Source organism: Macaca thibetana, chromosome 14 (assembly GCF_024542745.1).
Source record: "Macaca thibetana thibetana isolate TM-01 chromosome 14, ASM2454274v1, whole genome shotgun sequence".
NCBI classification, from domain to species: Eukaryota; Metazoa; Chordata; class Mammalia; order Primates; family Cercopithecidae; genus Macaca; species Macaca thibetana.
This window is the reverse complement of record NC_065591.1, coordinates 4,429,840-4,449,939: the sequence shown is the minus strand read 5'-3', so window position 1 is coordinate 4,449,939 and position 20,100 is coordinate 4,429,840. Positions and strand designations below refer to the sequence as shown.

The 20,100-nt window shown below is 55.0% G+C and overlaps 1 protein-coding gene across 2 annotated transcripts in view; it reads left to right on the top strand.

Moving 5' to 3' along the window:
• Positions 1-20,100, top strand: part of ANO1 (anoctamin 1) — a 203,415-nt gene that overhangs the window by 171,901 nt on the left and 11,414 nt on the right. For both annotated transcript variants that reach the window (XM_050758122.1, XM_050758123.1), the window contains 3 exons: positions 1,508-1,653; positions 5,072-5,224; positions 13,834-13,886. In XM_050758122.1, the coding sequence (XP_050614079.1) occupies positions 1,508-1,653; positions 5,072-5,224; positions 13,834-13,886 (352 nt within the window). The remainder of the gene's footprint in view (positions 1-1,507; positions 1,654-5,071; positions 5,225-13,833; positions 13,887-20,100) is intronic.

Here is a 20,100-nt window from a genome sequence, read left to right as displayed (position 1 = left end):
CCACCCCAGGTCAGGCATGGTGGCTGACGCCTGCAATCCCAGCACTTTGGGAAGCCGAGGCAGAAGGACCATTTGAGCCTAGGAAATCAAGACCAGCCTGGGCACAAAGCAAGACTGCACCTCTACAAAAAATAAAAAGTTAGCCAGGTGTGGTGGTGCGTGCCTGTAGTCCCAGCTACTCAGGAGGCTGAGGCAGGAGGATCGCTGGAGCCCAGGAGTTCCAGGCTGCAGTGAGCTGTGATTGTACCACTGCACTCTGTCTAGCCTGGGCCACAGAGTGAGACCCTGTTTTAAAAAACAAAAACAGGGCCAAGCGCAGTGGCTCATAACTGTAATCCCAGCACTTTGGGAGGCTGAGGTGGGCGGATCACTTGAGGTCAAGAATTCGAGACCAGACTGGCCAACACGGTGAAACCCGTCTCTACCAAAAATACAAAAATTAGCCAGGCGTGGTGGTGGATGCCTGTAGTCCCAGCTACATGGGAGGCTGAGGCAGGAGAACCCCTTGAACCCAGGAGGTGGAGGTTGCAGTCAGCCAAGATCGCATCACTGCACTCCAGCCTGGGCGACAGACTAAGACTCTGTCTCAAAAAATAAATAAATAATAAAAACATTAAAAAATAAAGCCACTCCATTTTGGACAAAGGAGGGAGAGGAAGTCAGAATGACACCCCACTCCATGCTGGCTGGGGATGTGGGGTACCACCAGGTGCCCCCAAGCCCAATGCTGGCTCCCCAGGGTTTCCAGATGGAGGCTGGGGGACTCAGCCTCCTTATTACCTTGTACCTTCAGAAATCCATATCCCATTCCCGCCTCCCCAACAGCTCCTAGGTCTCTGGAGTCAGGAACTTGTTGGGCCATTTTCCATGATCTGTGTCTTTCCCCAAGAGTCCACTTGGGCATGACCAGCCTCCACTGTTCTTGTGTCCCTGATGCCTGCTGGGCCCTCCTGTGGGTCACAAGTGGCCGTTTGCCCTCCCTGCACCTCCATTTCCTTCTGTAGCCAGCAAAGCCATGACGCTTACCCCTTGCCTTTTGGGGAAACGGCAGAGGAGATCATATAAAGAAATGATTGCAAACAAGTGAATTTTAGATTTAAAGCAGAAACTTAGAAATATCACTAGAGGCTAGGCGCAGTGGCTCATGCCTATAATCCTAGTACTTTGGGAGGCAGAGACGGGCGGATTGCCTGAGCTCAGGAGTTCAAGACCAGCCTGGGCAGTACTATGAAACCCCATCTCGACTTAAAATACAAAAAATTATCTGGGCGTGGCAGCGTGTGCCTGTAGTCCCAGCTACTCGGGAGGCTGAGGCAAGAGAATTGCTTGATCCCGGGAGGCAGAGGTTGCAGTGAGCTGAGACAGTGCCACTGCACTCCAGCCTGAGCAAAGAGAGTGAAACTCTGTCTCAAAAAAAAAAAAAAAAAGACACATCACCAGAGGTGCCAGACCCGAGCCCCAGATTCACCTTTCTGCAAACCTAACTGTGTGGTGTCACATCTCTCAGGAAGATGAAGAAGCTCATCCGTTACCTGAGGCTGAAGCGGCAGAGCCCCCCTGACCACGAGGAGTGTGTGAAGAGGAAGCAGCGGTATGAGGTGGATTACAACCTGGAGCCCTTCGCGGGCCTCACCCCAGAGTACATGGAAATGAGTGAGTGACAGCCGGGACAGGCAGGTGACGTCAGGATAGAAATCAGGCCAGCATGCCACCTGGAGTGGGGAAGGGCTGCAGGGGCATGATGCCCCCGACCCCGCGGTGCCCAGCATCCCTCCGGAAGCATTGGGCGGGGAGGAGGGAGATGCAGACCCTGGGATCCTGGTGCTGCTGCTCCCTTGGGTCGGTGAGCATGGCTGTCCTGTCTTCCAGAGGCCCAGGTCAAGCAGCCACGGTCCCCAGGCATGGTCCCCAGGCACGGTCCCCAGGCACGGTCCCCAAGCACGGTCCCCAGGCACAGTTCCCTTCAGGGCAACCCGAACCCGGCCTCGGCTGTGCAGCTCTTCCTCCTCCCTCAGTCTCCCTCAGCAGCCGAGGGCTCAGCCCTGCTAAGCTACAAGATCCTCCTCACTTGAAACCCCCCGCAATCCGAGGTCCCTCGTCTCAGCCCCAGTGCCCTTCAGGCCTCCTGCTTTGGGTCCATGACTCATCTCCCCTTCCTGGTGGTGAGCTCCTGAGTTGCAGGAGCCAGGACTTGCTCACCTGTGGGCTGGCGACAGCTGCCCCTAGCACAGGGCAGGTGCTCAAAGGAGACCCAGGGATTGAGCCTTACCCCCCTCAATCGTGTGGCTGGCCAGGAGGATGCCAAGAGGCGGCACATACCTTTAGGGGGTGGCCAAGGAGAGCTGGGAAAAAGCCAGGTGCGGTCCGCACGGCTCTGGACTCTCCCTGACCTGGTCACTTACCTCTCCCTCCTGCTCCTGTGCTCTGCACATGCTGGCCTCCTTGCTGCTCCCCAGCCCCACGGAGCTTGGGCCGCCCCAGGGCCTTTGCACTAGATGTGCCCTGCTGGAATGCCCTCCCCCAAATACCTGCATGACTCACTCTCTCCTGCCTGCCGGGCTCTATTCGGAATGTTCCCCAACAGAGAAGCCTTCCCTGACCACCGTGTTTGAAAGGGGCAGCCCCTGCCTGACACGGCCACAACCCCCACCCCTCCTCTGCTTGGTGTTTCTGCTTCCCAGCAGACAGCCTCACCCCGTCATCCCTCTTCTGTCTCCCCCTGGTAGGATGGCAGCCTCGCCCTCTCTTACTCCTCATCCCATAGCCCTGCTCCTAGAGCAGGTCCAGGTATACAGTGGGTGCTCAATGGGTGTTTGCTGACTAAATGGATGAGCAAAAGTAGTCAGGAAGACTGCTGTAGACGGGGCTCCCAGCATGCAGTGCCCCGGCCACCAAGGTCAAGTTCTGTAAAATGCCCGTTCCCAGGCTTGTCCCTGGTCTGCTCCAGGTGAGACCTGGCAGGCTGCATTTTGAACAAAGGCCTGGGAGTAAGGGCCCCTTAGAGGGCGGGGAGCGTTTCTGTTTAATTTCACCGCAAGTGCTGCCCTGTGCCCCTCCTGTTGGCCGAAGTGTCCACATATGTCACTCCTGGCTCCCCAGACAATTGTGCAAGGAGCACCCTGCCGCTGACCAGAGGAGAGGAATCTTAAGTGTGGCGTTCTGTGGCTCCTCTCTGTTTTCTCCTGGAATAAAGTCCAAGCTGAACCAGGGTCAGGCCGGTGGGCAAACAGCTCTCAGCTGTTTAAATTCAGCATTGGCCACTCGTCCAGGAGGGACGGGGTCTGGGAGGTGGCCTCCCCTGCCTGCAGGGTCACTCCTTCCACAGGAAACCCTAGGGAGAATAGAGCCCCAGACACCAGCACAGCCTGCAGTGGGCCACGAGACTGGTAGCCCCTTCCCTGGATTTATTTTCCTAGTGGCTGGACGTCACGTCCCGAGTTCCTGATAGGTTTGGACAAAGGGGATTTCTGGAGCAGGCGCCTCCTGCCCACATACACGGGGAGTGGTTCACCCGTGCCCCACCCTGCCCCCACTGACCGAGGCACATTTCCACACCCACTGGCTTTCTCCCCACCCCGTGGGCTGCCAGTCTGTTCCTCCAAGGAAGGCTCAAGCCACGGATGTGGATAGATGGGGAGAACAAGCCCATTTGGGAATGCCCCACCTCCCCACCCCCTGTACCCTCCCTCCCTGGCCCCAGCCCTGGCAGTGTCTCCAGCTCCCCGGTCATACCCTTAGTGCCAGAGTAGGCAGCACCACTCGGAAGTGAGAAAGCCCACCCTGGTGAGTGACCCACAGCCTCAGGCCTCAGCAGCCCCCCGCCCTCATGCACAGCACACACCACCCTACACAAGCAATCCCTCATCCCCTCCAGGGACCTCAGGCAGGACCAGAGAACTCCCACTCAGCCCACCTTGCCAGGGCGAGCAAGACAGCCCAGGGACAGAACTTGCAGGGCACTCCCCGCCATGGCCCATCCTGCATGCTAACAGTGCTCACACTCAGGGCACCCCGCACGGCCTACCCCACATGCTAACAATGCCCACACTCAGCCCGCCAGGCACACAGTGACATTCTGCCGGCTTCCTTGTTTACCGCCTGGCACCAAACGCCCTTGGACTGGGTCCTGCTGTGCAGTTCCTGAACCAGCTTTCCTGCTCAGTTCCACTCAGCAACCTTTTCCTGACCTTCTCCTAGGAGCCCAGCCCCGTGCTGGATGCAGCATCCAAAGCCAAAGAAGCCCCAGAGCCAGCTCCTGGGCGGGACGATCCCCAGGGGGAGGGCCGCAGGGGCAGAGGCGAGGGACTGTCCTGGGTCCCACCCAGATCCAGGAGGCCTGATGCAAGGGAAAATTGGGGGCTCTGGAAGATGCAGCCATGCAGGCAGGTCCCCCAGGTCCCAGGGAGCCCCCATGATGGAAGCAGCAGAGCCACTGCCACGTCCCTTCCCAGCACAGGCAGGGGAATGACCACAGGCTGGGCCTTTGAGCTCACGATGGTCCTTTTCCTTTTGGTGATGATTTTTTTAAATTTGACATAGGCTGGCGAGGTGGCTTATGCCTGGAATCCCAGCACTTTGGGTGGATGACTTGAGCTCAGGAGTTTGAGACCACCCTGGGCAACATAGCAAAATCCCAGCTCTACAAAAAATACAAAAATTAAGTAGTCATAGTGGTGCATGCCTTGGTCCCAGCTACTCGGGAGGCTGAAGTGGGAGGATTCATTGAGCCTGGGAGGTCGAGGCTGCAGTGAGCCATGGTTGTGCCACTGTACTGCAGCCTGGTGACCGATCGAGACTATCTCAAAAAAGATTAGCCATAGCTAAGTGAGCACTCCCTTTATTCAAGAGTCCAACACAGATTCAGAGCAAAATTTGGAATTCTGCCTTCAGTCCACTCCTGGAGGTCACCCAGGGTCATGGAGGGTCCATCCCAACAGGTGGTCTATGCAGGTGGGCTTGTTGGAGGTGGGGCAGCAGCCAGACCTGTGCAGCTCGGCACATGGGGTGGTGGAGTCCCCGCTTATGGGCTGTGGCTCATGGGGTGCTGACTGGCACTGGGCTCTCTCTGCAGTCATCCAGTTTGGCTTTGTCACCCTGTTTGTCGCCTCCTTCCCCCTGGCCCCGCTGTTTGCGCTGCTGAACAACATCATTGAGATCCGCCTGGACGCCAAAAAGTTTGTCACTGAGCTCCGAAGGCCGGTGGCTGTCAGAGCCAAAGACATCGGTGAGTGACCCCATGGGCCGGCAGGACCAGTTCCACATGCGTGCTGGGTTTGGGGAGGGGATTGCCACGCTCCAGAAGCTAGAGCCAGAGCTGACCAGGTGTCCCTCCTGGGGCTCTTCACTCAGCCTTTGCCGGGTGGAGCCTGGGGGGCAGGTAACACAAGACGTGGAGGCTCGCTTAGCCCTGTCCCCACCCGTTCCCTCCTAAGATGCATTGGTCACAGACGACGTTTGGAAAGTGTGGGTCCCAGACATCTGAATGTCTCAACAACCTGCTGCTTTAGGAGGTACAAGAGACTACATTGCCTCTCTGATGGCTGGCGACACCTACCTGTAGCAAGTGTGTGACCCCAGAGCCAGGGCAAGACCAACGGGAAAGGAGTGTTAGCTGTTCAGCATGTGCCTTCCTACATTGCATGTCATGGCATCATTTAATGTTCACAAAAGAGAAAAGGAAGGAAGGAGCCCCCCTCTGTAGACAGGGAAGAACAGTCCCAGTCATTGCATGGCTTGCCTACAGGAATCAAAGCCAAGATGCAACTCAACTCCAGCTTTTTAACCCCGTCACTAAGGCACCTTGACCACGTGGAGAAAGGGTGTGAGGTTGGGAGAATGTATATTTCAGGTCAGCATAAAGAATAACTTGAGCTGAGCACCGTGGCTCACTCCTGTAATCCCAGTGCTTTGGGAGGCCCAGGAGAAGGCACAGCTTGAGCCCAGGAGTTCAAGACCAGCCTAGGCAACATGGCGAAACCCTGTCTCCACATTGAGCCCAGGAATTCAAGACCAGCGTAGGCAACATGGCGAAACCCTGTCTCTATGAAAAATAGAAAAATTTGCTGGGCATGATGGTGCATGCCTGTAGTCGCAGCTACTCAGGAGGCTGAGGTGGGAGGTTCAGTGAGCCCACGCAGATTGTGGCTGCAGTGAGCTGTGCCCACGCCTGGGCAACAGAGTGAGATCCTGTCTCAAAAACATAAGTAAAATTAGCTGGATATGGTAGCGCAGACCTGTGGTCCCAGCTACTTGGGAGGCTGAGGCAGGAGGATCGTGTGAGCCCAGGAGGTCAAGGCTGCAGTGAGATGTGATCATGCCACTACACTCCAGCCTGGGCAACAGAGAGACCCTGTCTCAAAAAAAAAAGAAAAAGAAAAAGAATAACTTTAATAGTCAGAGGGGTCAAAAACAGAGCAGACTTCCTTGTGGGTTAGAGAGCTCCCTGTTACCAGAGGCATTTAAGCAGAGATAGGACGACAATCTGTCCAGGAGGGTGAGGGGTATGGGAGCCCCACACAGGCCTCCACCAGAGCCAGCCCTCACAGGAAGGGTGATCCCATCTTATCTTATGGTAGGACCCAATTTTCAGGGTGAAAACAAAATTACAAACATACATTCATTTTATCTCAAATTTAACAAATTTTAGTGAGAATAGCACCTTTGTACTAATTATTGGAATAAACAAAAGGTTGGATTACGTATTGGGGATATCACCTTGCTGAAATAAAGATTCCATATCAGCTTGATAAGATAGTTTTGGGTTAGGCTTTTGTAGGCCAAACGTAATCTTACAAAAAGTGGGAAACTGACCGGGTGCAGTGGCTCATGCCTGTAATCCCAGCACTTTGGGAGGCCAAAGCAGGTGGATCACCTGAGGTCAGGAGTTCGAGACCAGCCTGACTAACATGGTGAAACCCCGTCTCTACTAAAAATACAAAATTAGCCGGGTATGGTGGTGGGAGCCTGTAATCCCAGCTCCTCAGGAGGCTAAGGCAGGAGAATTCCTTGATTCCGGGAGGCAGAAGTTGCAGTGAGCCGAGATCGTGCTACTGCACTCCAGCCTGGGCGACAGAGCAAGACTCCATCGCAAAAAAAAAAAAAAAAAGAAATGTGGGAAGCCTTTTCAGTTGTTCCAAGGGCTTCTCCAGTCCTTAGTACGTGTGTCATTCTCGCTGGCAACACCCTTCGGATCACCTCACCCTAGTCCGTGTTCTCTCCTTAAGTTGTTAGCGGCTCTGTCCTGGTTGGAAGCTCCTTGGTCGACACCTTGGCCCCTTGTGGCAAGCCCAGCATCCACTGGTGACCAAATCCACCAATCCTCCACTGTCTGGCTCCAAGATAACTTCAACTCTGGCTTCTCTTAACACTTGGCTGTCTTGTAGACTAAAACAGATGAAATTGTCATTTTCACAGCTCAAAGACCATCAGATAGCAGCGATTCACCCTGCAGTTCACCCTGCAGCTTCACATTTGCCCTGCGTAAGGCCCTGGCTTTGAAAGGGGCCTGGAAACTTCGGTGACTTATAGGGAGGGACATCCCAGGGCTCGTGGGTAAGAGGTCATGGCACTGTGTTTGGATACTTTTGCTTCCCTACGTCATCTCTTCTCTGGGTGACCCAGGTAATGAAGACTCAGAACACAGACACTCTATATTAGACTGCCCTGTGAGATTTTGTTTACAAATTTCAAAGGCTTTAAAAGCCATGAGCTAACTAACCCTCCGAAGACCCCGCTAACCACCAGCATCCCTGTTCTGCCTCTGCTGAGGCCATGGGTGAGCTCCTCGCCCCTCACCCCTCATACCACAGCCCTACATGGCCAGAGGTGGCGCAAGGCTGAAGCGCTGATTTGCTGGTGCTCTAGGTCAGAGGTCAGCACTTGTCTTCAGTAAAGAGCCAGAGTGAATGTTTTAGGCTTCCTGGACCCAGAAACGACGTCCTCAAGTCTTAGGCAGTGGTTCTCACCCAAAGGCTACATTTTTCATACATTTTTCATTTCATACTTAAAAGTGGAAAAGGTCAGGGCCTAGCGTGGTGGCTCATGCCTGTAATCGCAGCACTCTGGGAGGCCGAGGCAGGTGGATCACCTGAGGTCAGGAGTTTGAGACCAGCCTGGCCAATATGGTGAAACCCCATCTCTACTAAAAATACAAAAATTAGCTGGGAGCGCTAATTTTTGTGGTGGCATTTTAATTTTTAATGGTGGCAGGCGCCTGTAATCCCAGCTACTTGGGAGGCTGAGGCAGGAGAATGGCGTGAACTTGGGAGGTGGAGCTTGCAGTGAGCCGAGATCGTGCCACCGCACTCCAGCTTGGGCAACAGCAAGACTCCGTTTCAAAAAAAAAAAAAAAGGTCATTTTTAGCTGGCGGGACAAGTGAAAAAGAGGCTATCGAAAAACAGGCCACCATGGCCATCTTTGCACACCCGCTCTCAGGAGCAAGGCGAGATTGCATCCCAGGCTGTGCCTCCGCATAGCGCTGCTTTGAAGATCGCGCCACAGAGCTGCCTCCAACATGAACTTTCCTCAGAACCTCAGCCTGTCGTGTCCTCCAGGGAACCCCGGGGGGGAAGCCTGAGTGAATCTTCCCTCGGTGCCACTTTCCAGATGGGAAACCGAGGCCCAGACGGTAACAGCTGAGCGGGAAGCAGAGAGCTCAAGCCCTAGGCCTCCTGCATGCATAGAGGGTTTGCCTCTGCAAACCTCACCCTGTGTACCAAAGACCCCAAAGGGGGAGCTCCGGGCCCGCTCACCAGGTGCTCCCTGCAGTCCTCGGAAATTCTGGAGCTCCCTGCCCCACGGCAGTAAAGAAAAGAGTGCCATCCCATTCCAGCAGGTACAGCTGAAAACAAAGAGAAGAATGCAGCCCACGCTAAGTCCTCACAAAGGCCCGATGATCAGGCACCTGACAGTGCCCTACCCCTGCCCGCCACCTGCCGCATCACAGTGTGCATGTGTTTGCTCTGGTGCCCTCTGCTTCGAGAAGCTCTGGCTGTCCCCAGACGGTGGCTGAATGAAGCTTGCAAACCCACCAGGGTGAAAGAGAGCAGCAGCTCAATGGCCTTGGCTTCCTGCAGTCCCTCTGCAGGCATTGGCGTCCCCACCAGCAGCAGGCCTTCCGCATGCCTCTTTGGACTCTTTGCACCTGGCTTGTTTTTGCTCAGTTCTTACGGATCAGCTACTCACTTCCTGGTTCCTGTCCGGTTGGCTGAAGGCATAATCTGCCCTCCTTTCACTCGTTTGTTTGTGGATTCCTTAACCATAGCCTTTCCTTGAAGAGGCTTTTGTATTCCTTCTATGATCCGTGCAGGGCCCCCAGGCGAGCTCCTCGAGGGGACAGAGGGCCCCTGTGGCCCCTGTGACCTGCACCTCTGAGGCCCTGGGTGGCTGGGGGAAGCTGTGCCACAAAGCACAGGTGCCTAGATCACCCTGCCATCCAGCGGGTCACAGCAGGGACCCAGCCATGCGTGGGAATCTGCTCCAGCTCCCCAGCCCTGGCTTCGACTTCCTGTTCTCTTCCTGGTGCTTCACAGCCTGCTGGTGGGAAAGCGCAGCCTCCATTCGGCTCCCAGGCACTGCCTGTGGGCAGCAGTGGTGGCCTCGCCAAGCACCTGGCTTTGTCCAAATACCTCCCTGTACTGTTCTGGGAAATGGGGCTTAGCATCCCCTAGAGTGGGAAAAATTCCTTGGGAAAGAAACCAAGGAATTTACTTGGGGAAGTAAAAATGAGGCAGTTTTCCCCAACAGGACTGTCATCAAAGAAGCCCACCCAAAGAGTATTCCAAAAGCACAGCATCCCCTTTTACTTAGAGATGTCAATGAAAAGAGTCAAACTCTGTCAAATATTTGAAGACATTTATTCTGAGCCAAATATGAGTGACCACGGCCCATGACACAGCCCTCAGGAGGTGCTGAGAACATGGGCCCAAGGTGGTCGCGGTACAGCTTGGTTTTGTACATTTTAGGGAGACACGAAACATCAATCAGATATATCTAAGATATACATTGATTTGGTCCAGAAAGGCGGGACAGGGTGGGACGACTTCCAGGTTATAGGTATATATATATATATGTGTGTGTGTGTGTGTGTGTGTTTGAGAGAGAGAGTTTCACTCTTGTCACCCAGGCTGGAGTGCAATGGCATGATGCAACCTCCGCCTCCTGGGTTCAAGCGATTCTCCTGCCTTAGCCTCCTGAGTAGCTGGGATTGCAGGTGTGTGCCACCAGATTTGGCTAATTTTGTATTTTTAGTAGATACAAGACTTCACCATGTTTCTCCAACTTGTGACCTCAGGTGATCTGCCCACCTCTGCCTCCCAAAGTGCCCCAGCAGTGAGCCACCGCACCCAGCCTATTTTTAAAATTTCTGATTGTCAATTGGTTGAGTTATTATCAATAGAAAGAAAAGTCTGGGTTATGATAAGGGGTTGTGGAAACCAAGGTTTTATCATGCAGATGAAACCTCCAGGAAAGAGGGTCAGAGAGAATAGACTGTAAATGTTTATCAGACTTAAGGTCTGTGTTGATGGTCACACTGGTCGGCTTTTGCTGAATTCCAAAAGGGAGGAGGGCATGAGGAGGCCTGTCTGACCCTCCCCATGCCCCCTGCTTCCTGTCATGGCCTGAACCAGTTTTTCAGGTTAACTTGAGGGTTCCCTAGCCGAGATAATGGACCCCATTTAAATGGTTGAGGAGGGGATTAGAATTTTATTTTTAGTTTACAGAGATCCTCAGAGCAGTGAGTGTCTCCCTGGAGTGTGCCTCAGAATAACTCGGGGTTCCCAGCCCCACCCCAGGAGAGGCGGATTCTGTAGGCTGGGGCTGGGGCTGGGCTGTCGGTTCTGCATTTCTCTAACACACCCCACGGATGTGCAGGGCCACACGGAGAGTCATCCTCCTGGACATAGAAATCCTGCAGACCTGTCAGGACAGGCTCCATCCGGGCCTGGAAACGAGGAAGACCCCGCTCCCGGCTCCATCTCATCCCCTCCTCATCCCTCCCACTTCCCGTTGTCTCTCTGGGCCCGCTGGGCAATCACCTGGACAGACCCCCTCGCCTGCCTGAATCTTGCCCTTCCAAGGCCCTGAGCTCAGGAGCCGCGTCCCTCGGGAGCCCCACAGCCAAAGACTTCAACCCCCACCCCAGGCCCACCCCACCTCAGAGGTCTCAAACTCAGAGCCCCAAGGGCCAGGTGGGCCACACGCACAAGTGAGACTAAGTCCTAGGAGTGTTCTTCATGGCCACAGAGCAGTGTGCCCGTTCCCACATTGCTTGAAACATTCAACTCTCTAGTCCGGGTCTGGGTTTGGATGCTAAGGCGGCCATAATGGAAGTCTGAGGTCAGAGGTCGCCTGGAGGCCCCGGCACAGACAGCAGAGCTGTGGTGCACAGCCCGACCTGCAGGGGGCGCCCCGGGCATCACAGCATCACAGCCAGCTGTTGCCAAGGAGACGCAGCAGCCAGCCAGGACCAGAGCCGAGGAGTCTCGATTTTTTTTTTGGTTTGTTTGTTTTTTTTTTGTTTTTTGAGACGGAGTCTCACTCATTCGCCAGGGCTGGAGTGAAGTGGCACAATATCGGCTCACTGCAACCTCTATCCCCCAGGTTCTAGCAATTCTCCTGCCTCAGCCTCCTGAGTAGCTGGGATTACAGGCGCCTGCCACCACACCCAGCTAATTTTTGTATTTTTAATAGAGCGGGGCTTCGCCATGTTGGCCAGACTGGACTCGAACTCCCGACCTCAGGTGATCCACCCGCCTCAGCCTCCCAAAGTGCTAGAATTACAGGCGTGAGCCAATGCGCCCGGCCTTGATTTTTTTAAATACATTTTCCCGGTTTTTAAGCATCAGTCTGCATTTTTAAGCAGTAGGCAAGCGTAACAAAATGGCCATGTAGCGTGGATGCGGCCTGCCTGCCACTGCTTTGCAGCCTCTGCTCCGGCGCCAGCATCCGGTTGGAAAGGGCTTTCTACGCTCGTGCAGTCACTCAGCAGGCATTTATCCAGCAGCACCCACCTCATGTGCCAGACACCAAGCTAGACCCAGAAGCTACAGGGACGTGCAATTAGCAGCCTGCCCCAGGAGCTTGGAGTCCACGGAGGGCCCTCAGCCCTGACACCCAGCCAGGAGAAGCAGAGCGGGAAGTGTTCCCACTCCTGAGGGAGCACTTCAGTGCTGACTTTGTAGGGCTGTGCCATCCAGCCCTCACGCACCTGCGTTCCCAGGTGCTTTATTCAGGATGGGGTGGCCCTGGGGCTGCTAGTGTGCAGAGCCCATGTGACTGCCCCACCACCTGCTCCAGCAGAAAAATAAACTGAGGATCGCTGCGCCCGTGCAAAAGATCAATGGAGCTACAATTAGGTGATGGCTCCCGTGGCCCGAGGACTGGAGAGAGGGGTCAGGGAATAGTGATCGTCACTTCTCAAACTGCCCACCAGCAATGGGTTGCAGTGGGTATTTCTCTCTTTTTTTGAGACAGAACCTTTCTCTGTTGCCCATGCTGGAATGCAGTGGCGTGAACTCGGCTCACCATAACCTCAGCCTCCCTGGCCCAAACTATTCTTGTGCCTCAGCCTTCCGAGTAGCTGGGATTACAGGCATGTGCCACCGTGCCCAGCTAATTTTTGTATTTTTAGTAGAGATGGTGTTTTGCCATATTGGCAAGGCTGGTCTCAAACTCCTGGCTTCAAGTCATCTGTCCACCTCAGCCTCCCAAAATGCTAGGATTATAGTCGTGAGCCTCCACACCCAGCCTACAGTGGCATTTTTGATTGATGATGATTGTGACTGTGGTCTGTCATTGAATTGGAGCTGGCTGGGGGCAGGGAGCAAGAGATCCTGGTCTCGGAGGTTTCATCTGAGCCTGTGGTTTCTAGCTCTGGGCCACACAGGGGGCCTGAACTCTTGCTGCCTTTGCAGACCACCAGCATGCACCCCAGAAATGGGGACTGAGAGGCTCCCCTTGGCTACCAGGGCAGAAGCGCTATGTACAGCTCTCCCTGCAGCCTCCTGCACAGGCAGGAAGTCCATCTGCTCCGTCTTGGTCCTTTCTGACGAGTGCTGGTTATCACCCATCTCAGAGCCGGCTCAGGGCATGGAGAGCAGGCCTCAGGATTGGGCTCCCAGCCAAACCGCTGCATACGACACTGCTGGGCATGATAGGGTGCAATTAGGGTGAGCCAGGGGTCAGTCCGGGACACTGGACCATTTCCAGGAATTGCAACACTGAGGCCCTGCTTCCTGGGCCATTGAGGGACTCCTTCCTGGGCCCTGCTAGATCTCGTGGCCGCTGGGAAGACAATGGAGAGGCCAGCATGGCCCCGGGCGTTGTGTTGTGATCTTCTTGTTCATCTGTGATTTGGTGCAACCCTGGGTCTTGGAGTAAAGGGAGCAAGGGGGTGTGCAGATGGGGAACGGTTCGACCTGCACTCCTGTGTCTGGCCTAGCCCTGAATACAGGTATCCTCCGCCAGAGCTTTGGGAGCTGCACCCCAATTGAATCTTAGTCACTTTAGGAATAAAAAAAGTTTCATCTGAGCCAACTAGTATTTACACAGGTGCACGGGGAGATCGTGCAGAACCACTGAGGGAGCAGCTGTCTTTAAGCCCCTCTTTTAGAAGCTGGTGAGCTTGTCAGAAAGGGCTGGTGCACACCAGGCCCTGGCACTGACCTGGCTTCCTCAGGACCTGAGCAAATGACTCTTGGTTGCCGTAAGCCTCTGACTGCTGTGAGAGAGCCTGGCCCCTGCAAGGATGGTACCCGCTCAGGCTGTTGCCTGGTGGCTGCAATGACTGAGAGTGTAGGGTTCTTTAAAACCGTGACTTCTTCTTCCCCCAGGAATCTGGTACAATATCCTCAGAGGCATTGGGAAGCTTGCTGTCATCATCAATGTAAGTGACATCAGGGACCTCGGTGGAAGGAAGTCCTGGCTGAACTGCCAGGCGGCCGGGGGCCCCTTGGAGAAGGAGCTGGGCATGGGTCTTCTACCCCAGCCACGGTGCAGCCCCAGGCTGCCGGGATTCTCTAGTTATAAATGTCCCTTGACCGCATGGGGTGGGGAGGGTGCATTCTGGGGAGGCATAAAAAATCCTCTTCAAACTTTTCCTGCAAGTTTTTTGTTTAATTTTTTTTGAGTCAGAGTCTCACTCTGTGGTCCAGGCTGCAGTGCAGTGGCACTATCTCAGCTCACTACAACCTCTGCCTCCCAGGTGCAAGCAATTCTCGTGCCTCGGTCTCCCAAGTAGCTGGGATTACAGGCGCCCACCACCACGCCCGACTAACTTTTGTATTTTTAGTAGAGACAGGGTTTTGACATGTTGACCAGGCTGGTCTCAAACTCCTGACCTCAGGTGATCCGCCCTCCTTGGCCTCCCAAAGTGCTGGGATTACATTCATGAGCCACTGTGCCCAGCCTTTCTGCAAGCTTTGAGCAAAATTCTCCACCATGCCCACCTTGGCCCCTAAGTCCACTGAGAATAAACAACAGACAGATATAAGAGGGAAGACAGAGACAGAGACAGGAGGGAAGACAGAGACAGGAGGGAAGACAGAGACAGAGACAGGAGGGAAGACGGAGACAGAGACAGGAGGGAAGACGGAGACAGAGACAGGAGGGAAGACGGAGACAGAGACAGGAGGGAAGCCAGAGACAGAGATAGGAGGGAAGACAGAGACAGAGACAGGAGGGAAGACAGAGACAGAGACAGGAGGGAAGACAGAGACAGAGACAGGAGGGAAGACAGAGACAGAGACAGGAGGGAAGACAGAGACAGGAGGGAAGACAGAGACAGGAGGGAAGACAGAGACAGAGACAGGAGGGAAGACGGAGACAGAGACAGGAGGGAAGACGGAGACAGAGACAGGAGGGAAGACAGAGACAGAGATAGGAGGGAAGACAGAGACAGAGACAGGAGGGAAGACAGAGACAGAGACAGGAGGGAAGCCAGAGACAGAGATAGGAGGGAAGACAGAGACAGAGACAGGAGGGAAGACAGAGACAGAGACAGGAGGGAAGACAGAGACAGAGACAGGAGGGAAGACAGAGACAGAGACAGGAGGGAAGACAGAGACAGGAGGGAAGACAGAGACAGGAGGGAAGACAGAGACAGAGACAGGAGGGAAGACAGAGACAGAGACAGGAGGGAAGACGGAGACAGGAGGGAAGACGGAGACAGGAGGGAAGACGGAGACAGAGACAGGAGGGAAGACAGAGACAGAGACAGGAGGGAAGACAGAGACAGAGACAGGAGGGAAGACAGAGACAGGAGGGAAGACGGAGACAGAGACAGGAGGGAAGACAGAGACAGGAGGGAAGACAGAGACAGGAGGGAAGACAGAGACAGAGACAGGAGGGAAGACAGAGACAGAGACAGGAGGGAAGACAGAGACAGAGACAGGAGGGAAGACAGAGACAGGAGGGAAGACGGAGACAGGAGGGAAGACAGAGACAGAGATAGGAGGGAAGACAGAGACAGGAGGGAAGACAGAGACAGAGACAGGAGGGAAGACGGAGACAGAGACAGGAGGGAAGACAGAGACAGAGACAGGAGGGAAGACAGAGACAGGAGGGAAGACGGAGACAGAGACAGGAGGGAAGACGGAGACAGAGACAGGAGGGAAGACGGAGACAGAGACAGGAGGGAAGACGGAGACAGAGACAGGAGGGAAGACGGAGACAGAGACAGGAGGGAAGACGGAGACAGAGACAGGAGGGAAGACGGAGACAGAGACAGGAGGGAAGACAGAGACAGGAGGGAAGACGGAGACAGAGACAGGAGGGAAGACGGAGACAGAGACAGGAGGGAAGACGGAGACAGAGACAGGAGGGAAGACGGAGACAGAGACAGGAGGGAAGACAGAGACAGGAGGGAAGACAGAGACAGAGATAGGAGGGAAGACAGAGACAGAGACAGGAGGGAAGACAGAGACAGGAGGGAAGACGGAGACAGGAGGGAAGACAGAGACAGAGATAGGAGGGAAGACAGAGACAGGAGGGAAGACAGAGACAGAGACAGGAGGGAAGACGGAGACAGAGACAGGAGGGAAGACGGAGACAGAGACAGGAGGGAAGACGGAGACAGAGACAGGAGGGAAGACGGAGACAGAGACAGGAGGGAAGACGGAGACAGAGACAGGAGGGAAGACGGAGACAGAGACAGGAGGGAAGACGGAGACAGAGACAGGAGGGAAGACAGAGACAGGAGGGAAGACAGAGACAGAGACAGGAGGGAAGACAGAGACAGGAGGGAAGACGGAGACAGGAGGGAAGACGGAGACAGAGACAGGAGGGAAGACAGAGACAGAGACAGGAGGGAAGACAGAGACAGGAGGGAAGACAGAGACAGAGACAGGAGGGAAGACAGAGACAGAGACAGGAGGGAAGACAGAGACAGGAGGGAAGACGGAGACAGGAGGGAAGACAGAGACAGAGATAGGAGGGAAGACAGAGACAGGAGGGAAGACGGAGACAGGAGGGAAGACAGAGACAGAGATAGGAGGGAAGACAGAGACAGGAGGGAAGACGGAGACAGGAGGGAAGACAGAGACAGAGACAGGAGGGAAGACAGAGACAGAGACAGGAGGGAAGACGGAGACAGGAGGGAAGACAGAGACAGAGACAGGAGGGAAGACAGAGACAGGAGGGAAGACAGAGACAGGAGGGAAGACAGAGACAGAGACAGGAGGGAAGACAGAGACAGGAGGGAAGACAGAGACAGAGACAGGAGGGAAGACAGAGACAGAGACAGGAGGGAAGACGGAGACAGAGACAGGAGGGAAGACGGAGACAGAGACAGGAGGGAAGACGGAGACAGGAGGGAAGACGGAGACAGAGACAGGAGGGAAGACAGAGACAGAGACAGGAGGGAAGACAGAGACAGGAGGGAAGACAGAGACAGAGACAGGAGGGAAGACAGAGACAGAGACAGGAGGGAAGACAGAGACAGAGACAGGAGGGAAGACGGAGACAGGAGGGAAGACAGAGACAGAGATAGGAGGGAAGACAGAGACAGGAGGGAAGACGGAGACAGGAGGGAAGACAGAGACAGAGACAGGAGGGAAGACAGAGACAGAGACAGGAGGGAAGACAGAGACAGGAGGGAAGACAGAGACAGGAGGGAAGACAGAGACAGAGACAGGAGGGAAGACAGAGACAGAGACAGGAGGGAAGACAGAGACAGAGACAGGAGGGAAGACAGAGACAGAGACAGGAGGGAAGACAGAGACAGGAGGGAAGACAGAGACAGAGACAGGAGGGAAGACAGAGACAGGAGGGAAGACAGAGACAGAGACAGGAGGGAAGACGGAGACAGGAGGGAAGACGGAGACAGAGACAGGAGGGAAGACAGAGACAGAGACAGGAGGGAAGACGGAGACAGAGACAGGAGGGAAGACGGAGACAGAGACAGGAGGGAAGACGGAGACAGAGACAGGAGGGAAGACGGAGACAGAGACAGGAGGGAAGACGGAGACAGAGACAGGAGGGAAGACGGAGACAGAGACAGGAGGGAAGACGGAGACAGAGACAGGAGGGAAGACAGAGACAGGAGGGAAGACAGAGACAGAGACAGGAGGGAAGACAGAGACAGGAGGGAAGACAGAGACAGAGACAGGAGGGAAGACGGAGACAGAGACAGGAGGGAAGACAGAGACAGGAGGGAAGACAGAGACAGAGACAGGAGGGAAGACAGAGACAGAGACAGGAGGGAAGACGGAGACAGAGACAGGAGGGAAGACGGAGACAGAGACAGGAGGGAAGACAGAGACAGAGACAGGAGGGAAGACGGAGACAGAGACAGGAGGGAAGACGGAGACAGAGACAGGAGGGAAGACGGAGACAGAGACAGGAGGGAAGACGGAGACAGAGACAGGAGGGAAGACAGAGACAGGAGGGAAGACAGAGACAGGAGGGAAGACAGAGACAGAGACAGGAGGGAAGACAGAGACAGGAGGGAAGACGGAGACAGAGACAGGAGGGAAGACGGAGACAGAGACAGGAGGGAAGACGGAGACAGAGACAGGAGGGAAGACAGAGACAGGAGGGAAGACAGAGACAGGAGGGAAGACAGAGACAGAGACAGGAGGGAAGACAGAGACAGAGACAGGAGGGAAGACAGAGACAGAGACAGGAGGGAAGACAGAGACAGAGACAGGAGGGAAGACAGAGACAGGAGGGAAGACAGAGACAGAGACAGGAGGGAAGACAGAGACAGGAGGGAAGACAGAGACAGAGACAGGAGGGAAGACAGAGACAGAGACAGGAGGGAAGACGGAGACAGAGACAGGAGGGAAGACGGAGACAGAGACAGGAGGGAAGACGGAGACAGAGACAGGAGGGAAGACGGAGACAGAGACAGGAGGGAAGACGGAGACAGAGACAGGAGGGAAGACAGAGACAGGAGGGAAGACAGAGACAGAGACAGGAGGGAAGACAGAGACAGGAGGGAAGACAGAGACAGAGACAGGAGGGAAGACAGAGACAGGAGGGAAGACAGAGACAGAGACAGGAGGGAAGACGGAGACAGAGACAGGAGGGAAGACGGAGACAGAGACAGGAGGGAAGACGGAGACAGAGACAGGAGGGAAGACGGAGACAGAGACAGGAGGGAAGACAGAGACAGGAGGGAAGACAGAGACAGAGACAGGAGGGAAGACAGAGACAGGAGGGAAGACAGAGACAGAGACAGGAGGGAAGACAGAGACAGAGACAGGAGGGAAGACAGAGACAGAGACAGGAGGGAAGACGGAGACAGAGACAGGAGGGAAGACGGAGACAGAGACAGGAGGGAAGACGGAGACAGAGACAGGAGGGAAGACGGAGACAGAGACAGGAGGGAAGACGGAGACAGAGACAGGAGGGAAGACAGAGACAGGAGGGAAGACAGAGACAGAGACAGGAGGGAAGACAGAGACAGGAGGGAAGACAGAGACAGGAGGGAAGACAGAGACAGAGACAGGAGGGAAGACAGAGACAGAGACAGGAGGGAAGACAGAGACAGAGACAGGAGGGAAGACAGAGACAGGAGGGAAGACAGAGACAGGAGGGAAGACAGAGACAGAGACAGGAGGGAAGACAGAGACAGAGACAGGAGGGAAGACGGAGACAGAGACAGGAGGGAAGACGGAGACAGAGACAGGAGGGAAGACAGAGACAGAGACAGGAGGGAAGACGGAGACAGAGACAGGAGGGAAGACAGAGACAGGAGGGAAGACAGAGACAGAGACAGGAGGGAAGACAGAGACAGGAGGGAAGACAGAGACAGGAGGGAAGACAGAGACAGAGACAGGAGGGAAGACAGAGACAGAGACAGGAGGGAAGACAGAGACAGAGACAGGAGGGAAGACAGAGACAGAGACAGGAGGGAAGACGGAGACAGGAGGGAAGACAGAGACAGGAGGGAAGACAGAGACAGGAGGGAAGACAGAGACAGGAGGGAAGACAGAGACAGAGACAGGAGGGAAGACAGAGACAGAGACAGGAGGGAAGACAGAGACAGAGACAGGAGGGAAGACAGAGACAGGAGGGAAGACAGAGACAGAGACAGGAGGGAAGACGGAGACAGAGACAGGAGGGAAGACAGAGACAGGAGGGAAGACGGAGACAGAGACAGGAGGGAAGACGGAGACAGAGACAGGAGGGAAGACAGAGACAGAGACAGGAGGGAAGACAGAGACAGGAGGGAAGACAGAGACAGAGACAGGAGGGAAGACAGAGACAGAGACAGGAGGGAAGACGGAGACAGAGACAGGAGGGAAGACGGAGACAGAGACAGGAGGGAAGACGGAGACAGAGACAGGAGGGAAGACAGAGACAGGAGGGAAGACAGAGACAGAGACAGGAGGGAAGACAGAGACAGGAGGGAAGACAGAGACAGAGACAGGAGGGAAGACAGAGACAGAGACAGGAGGGAAGACAGAGACAGAGACAGGAGGGAAGACGGAGACAGAGACAGGAGGGAAGACAGAGACAGAGACAGGAGGGAAGACGGAGACAGAGACAGGAGGGAAGACAGAGACAGGAGGGAAGACAGAGACAGAGACAGGAGGGAAGACAGAGACAGGAGGGAAGACAGAGACAGGAGGGAAGACGGAGACAGAGACAGGAGG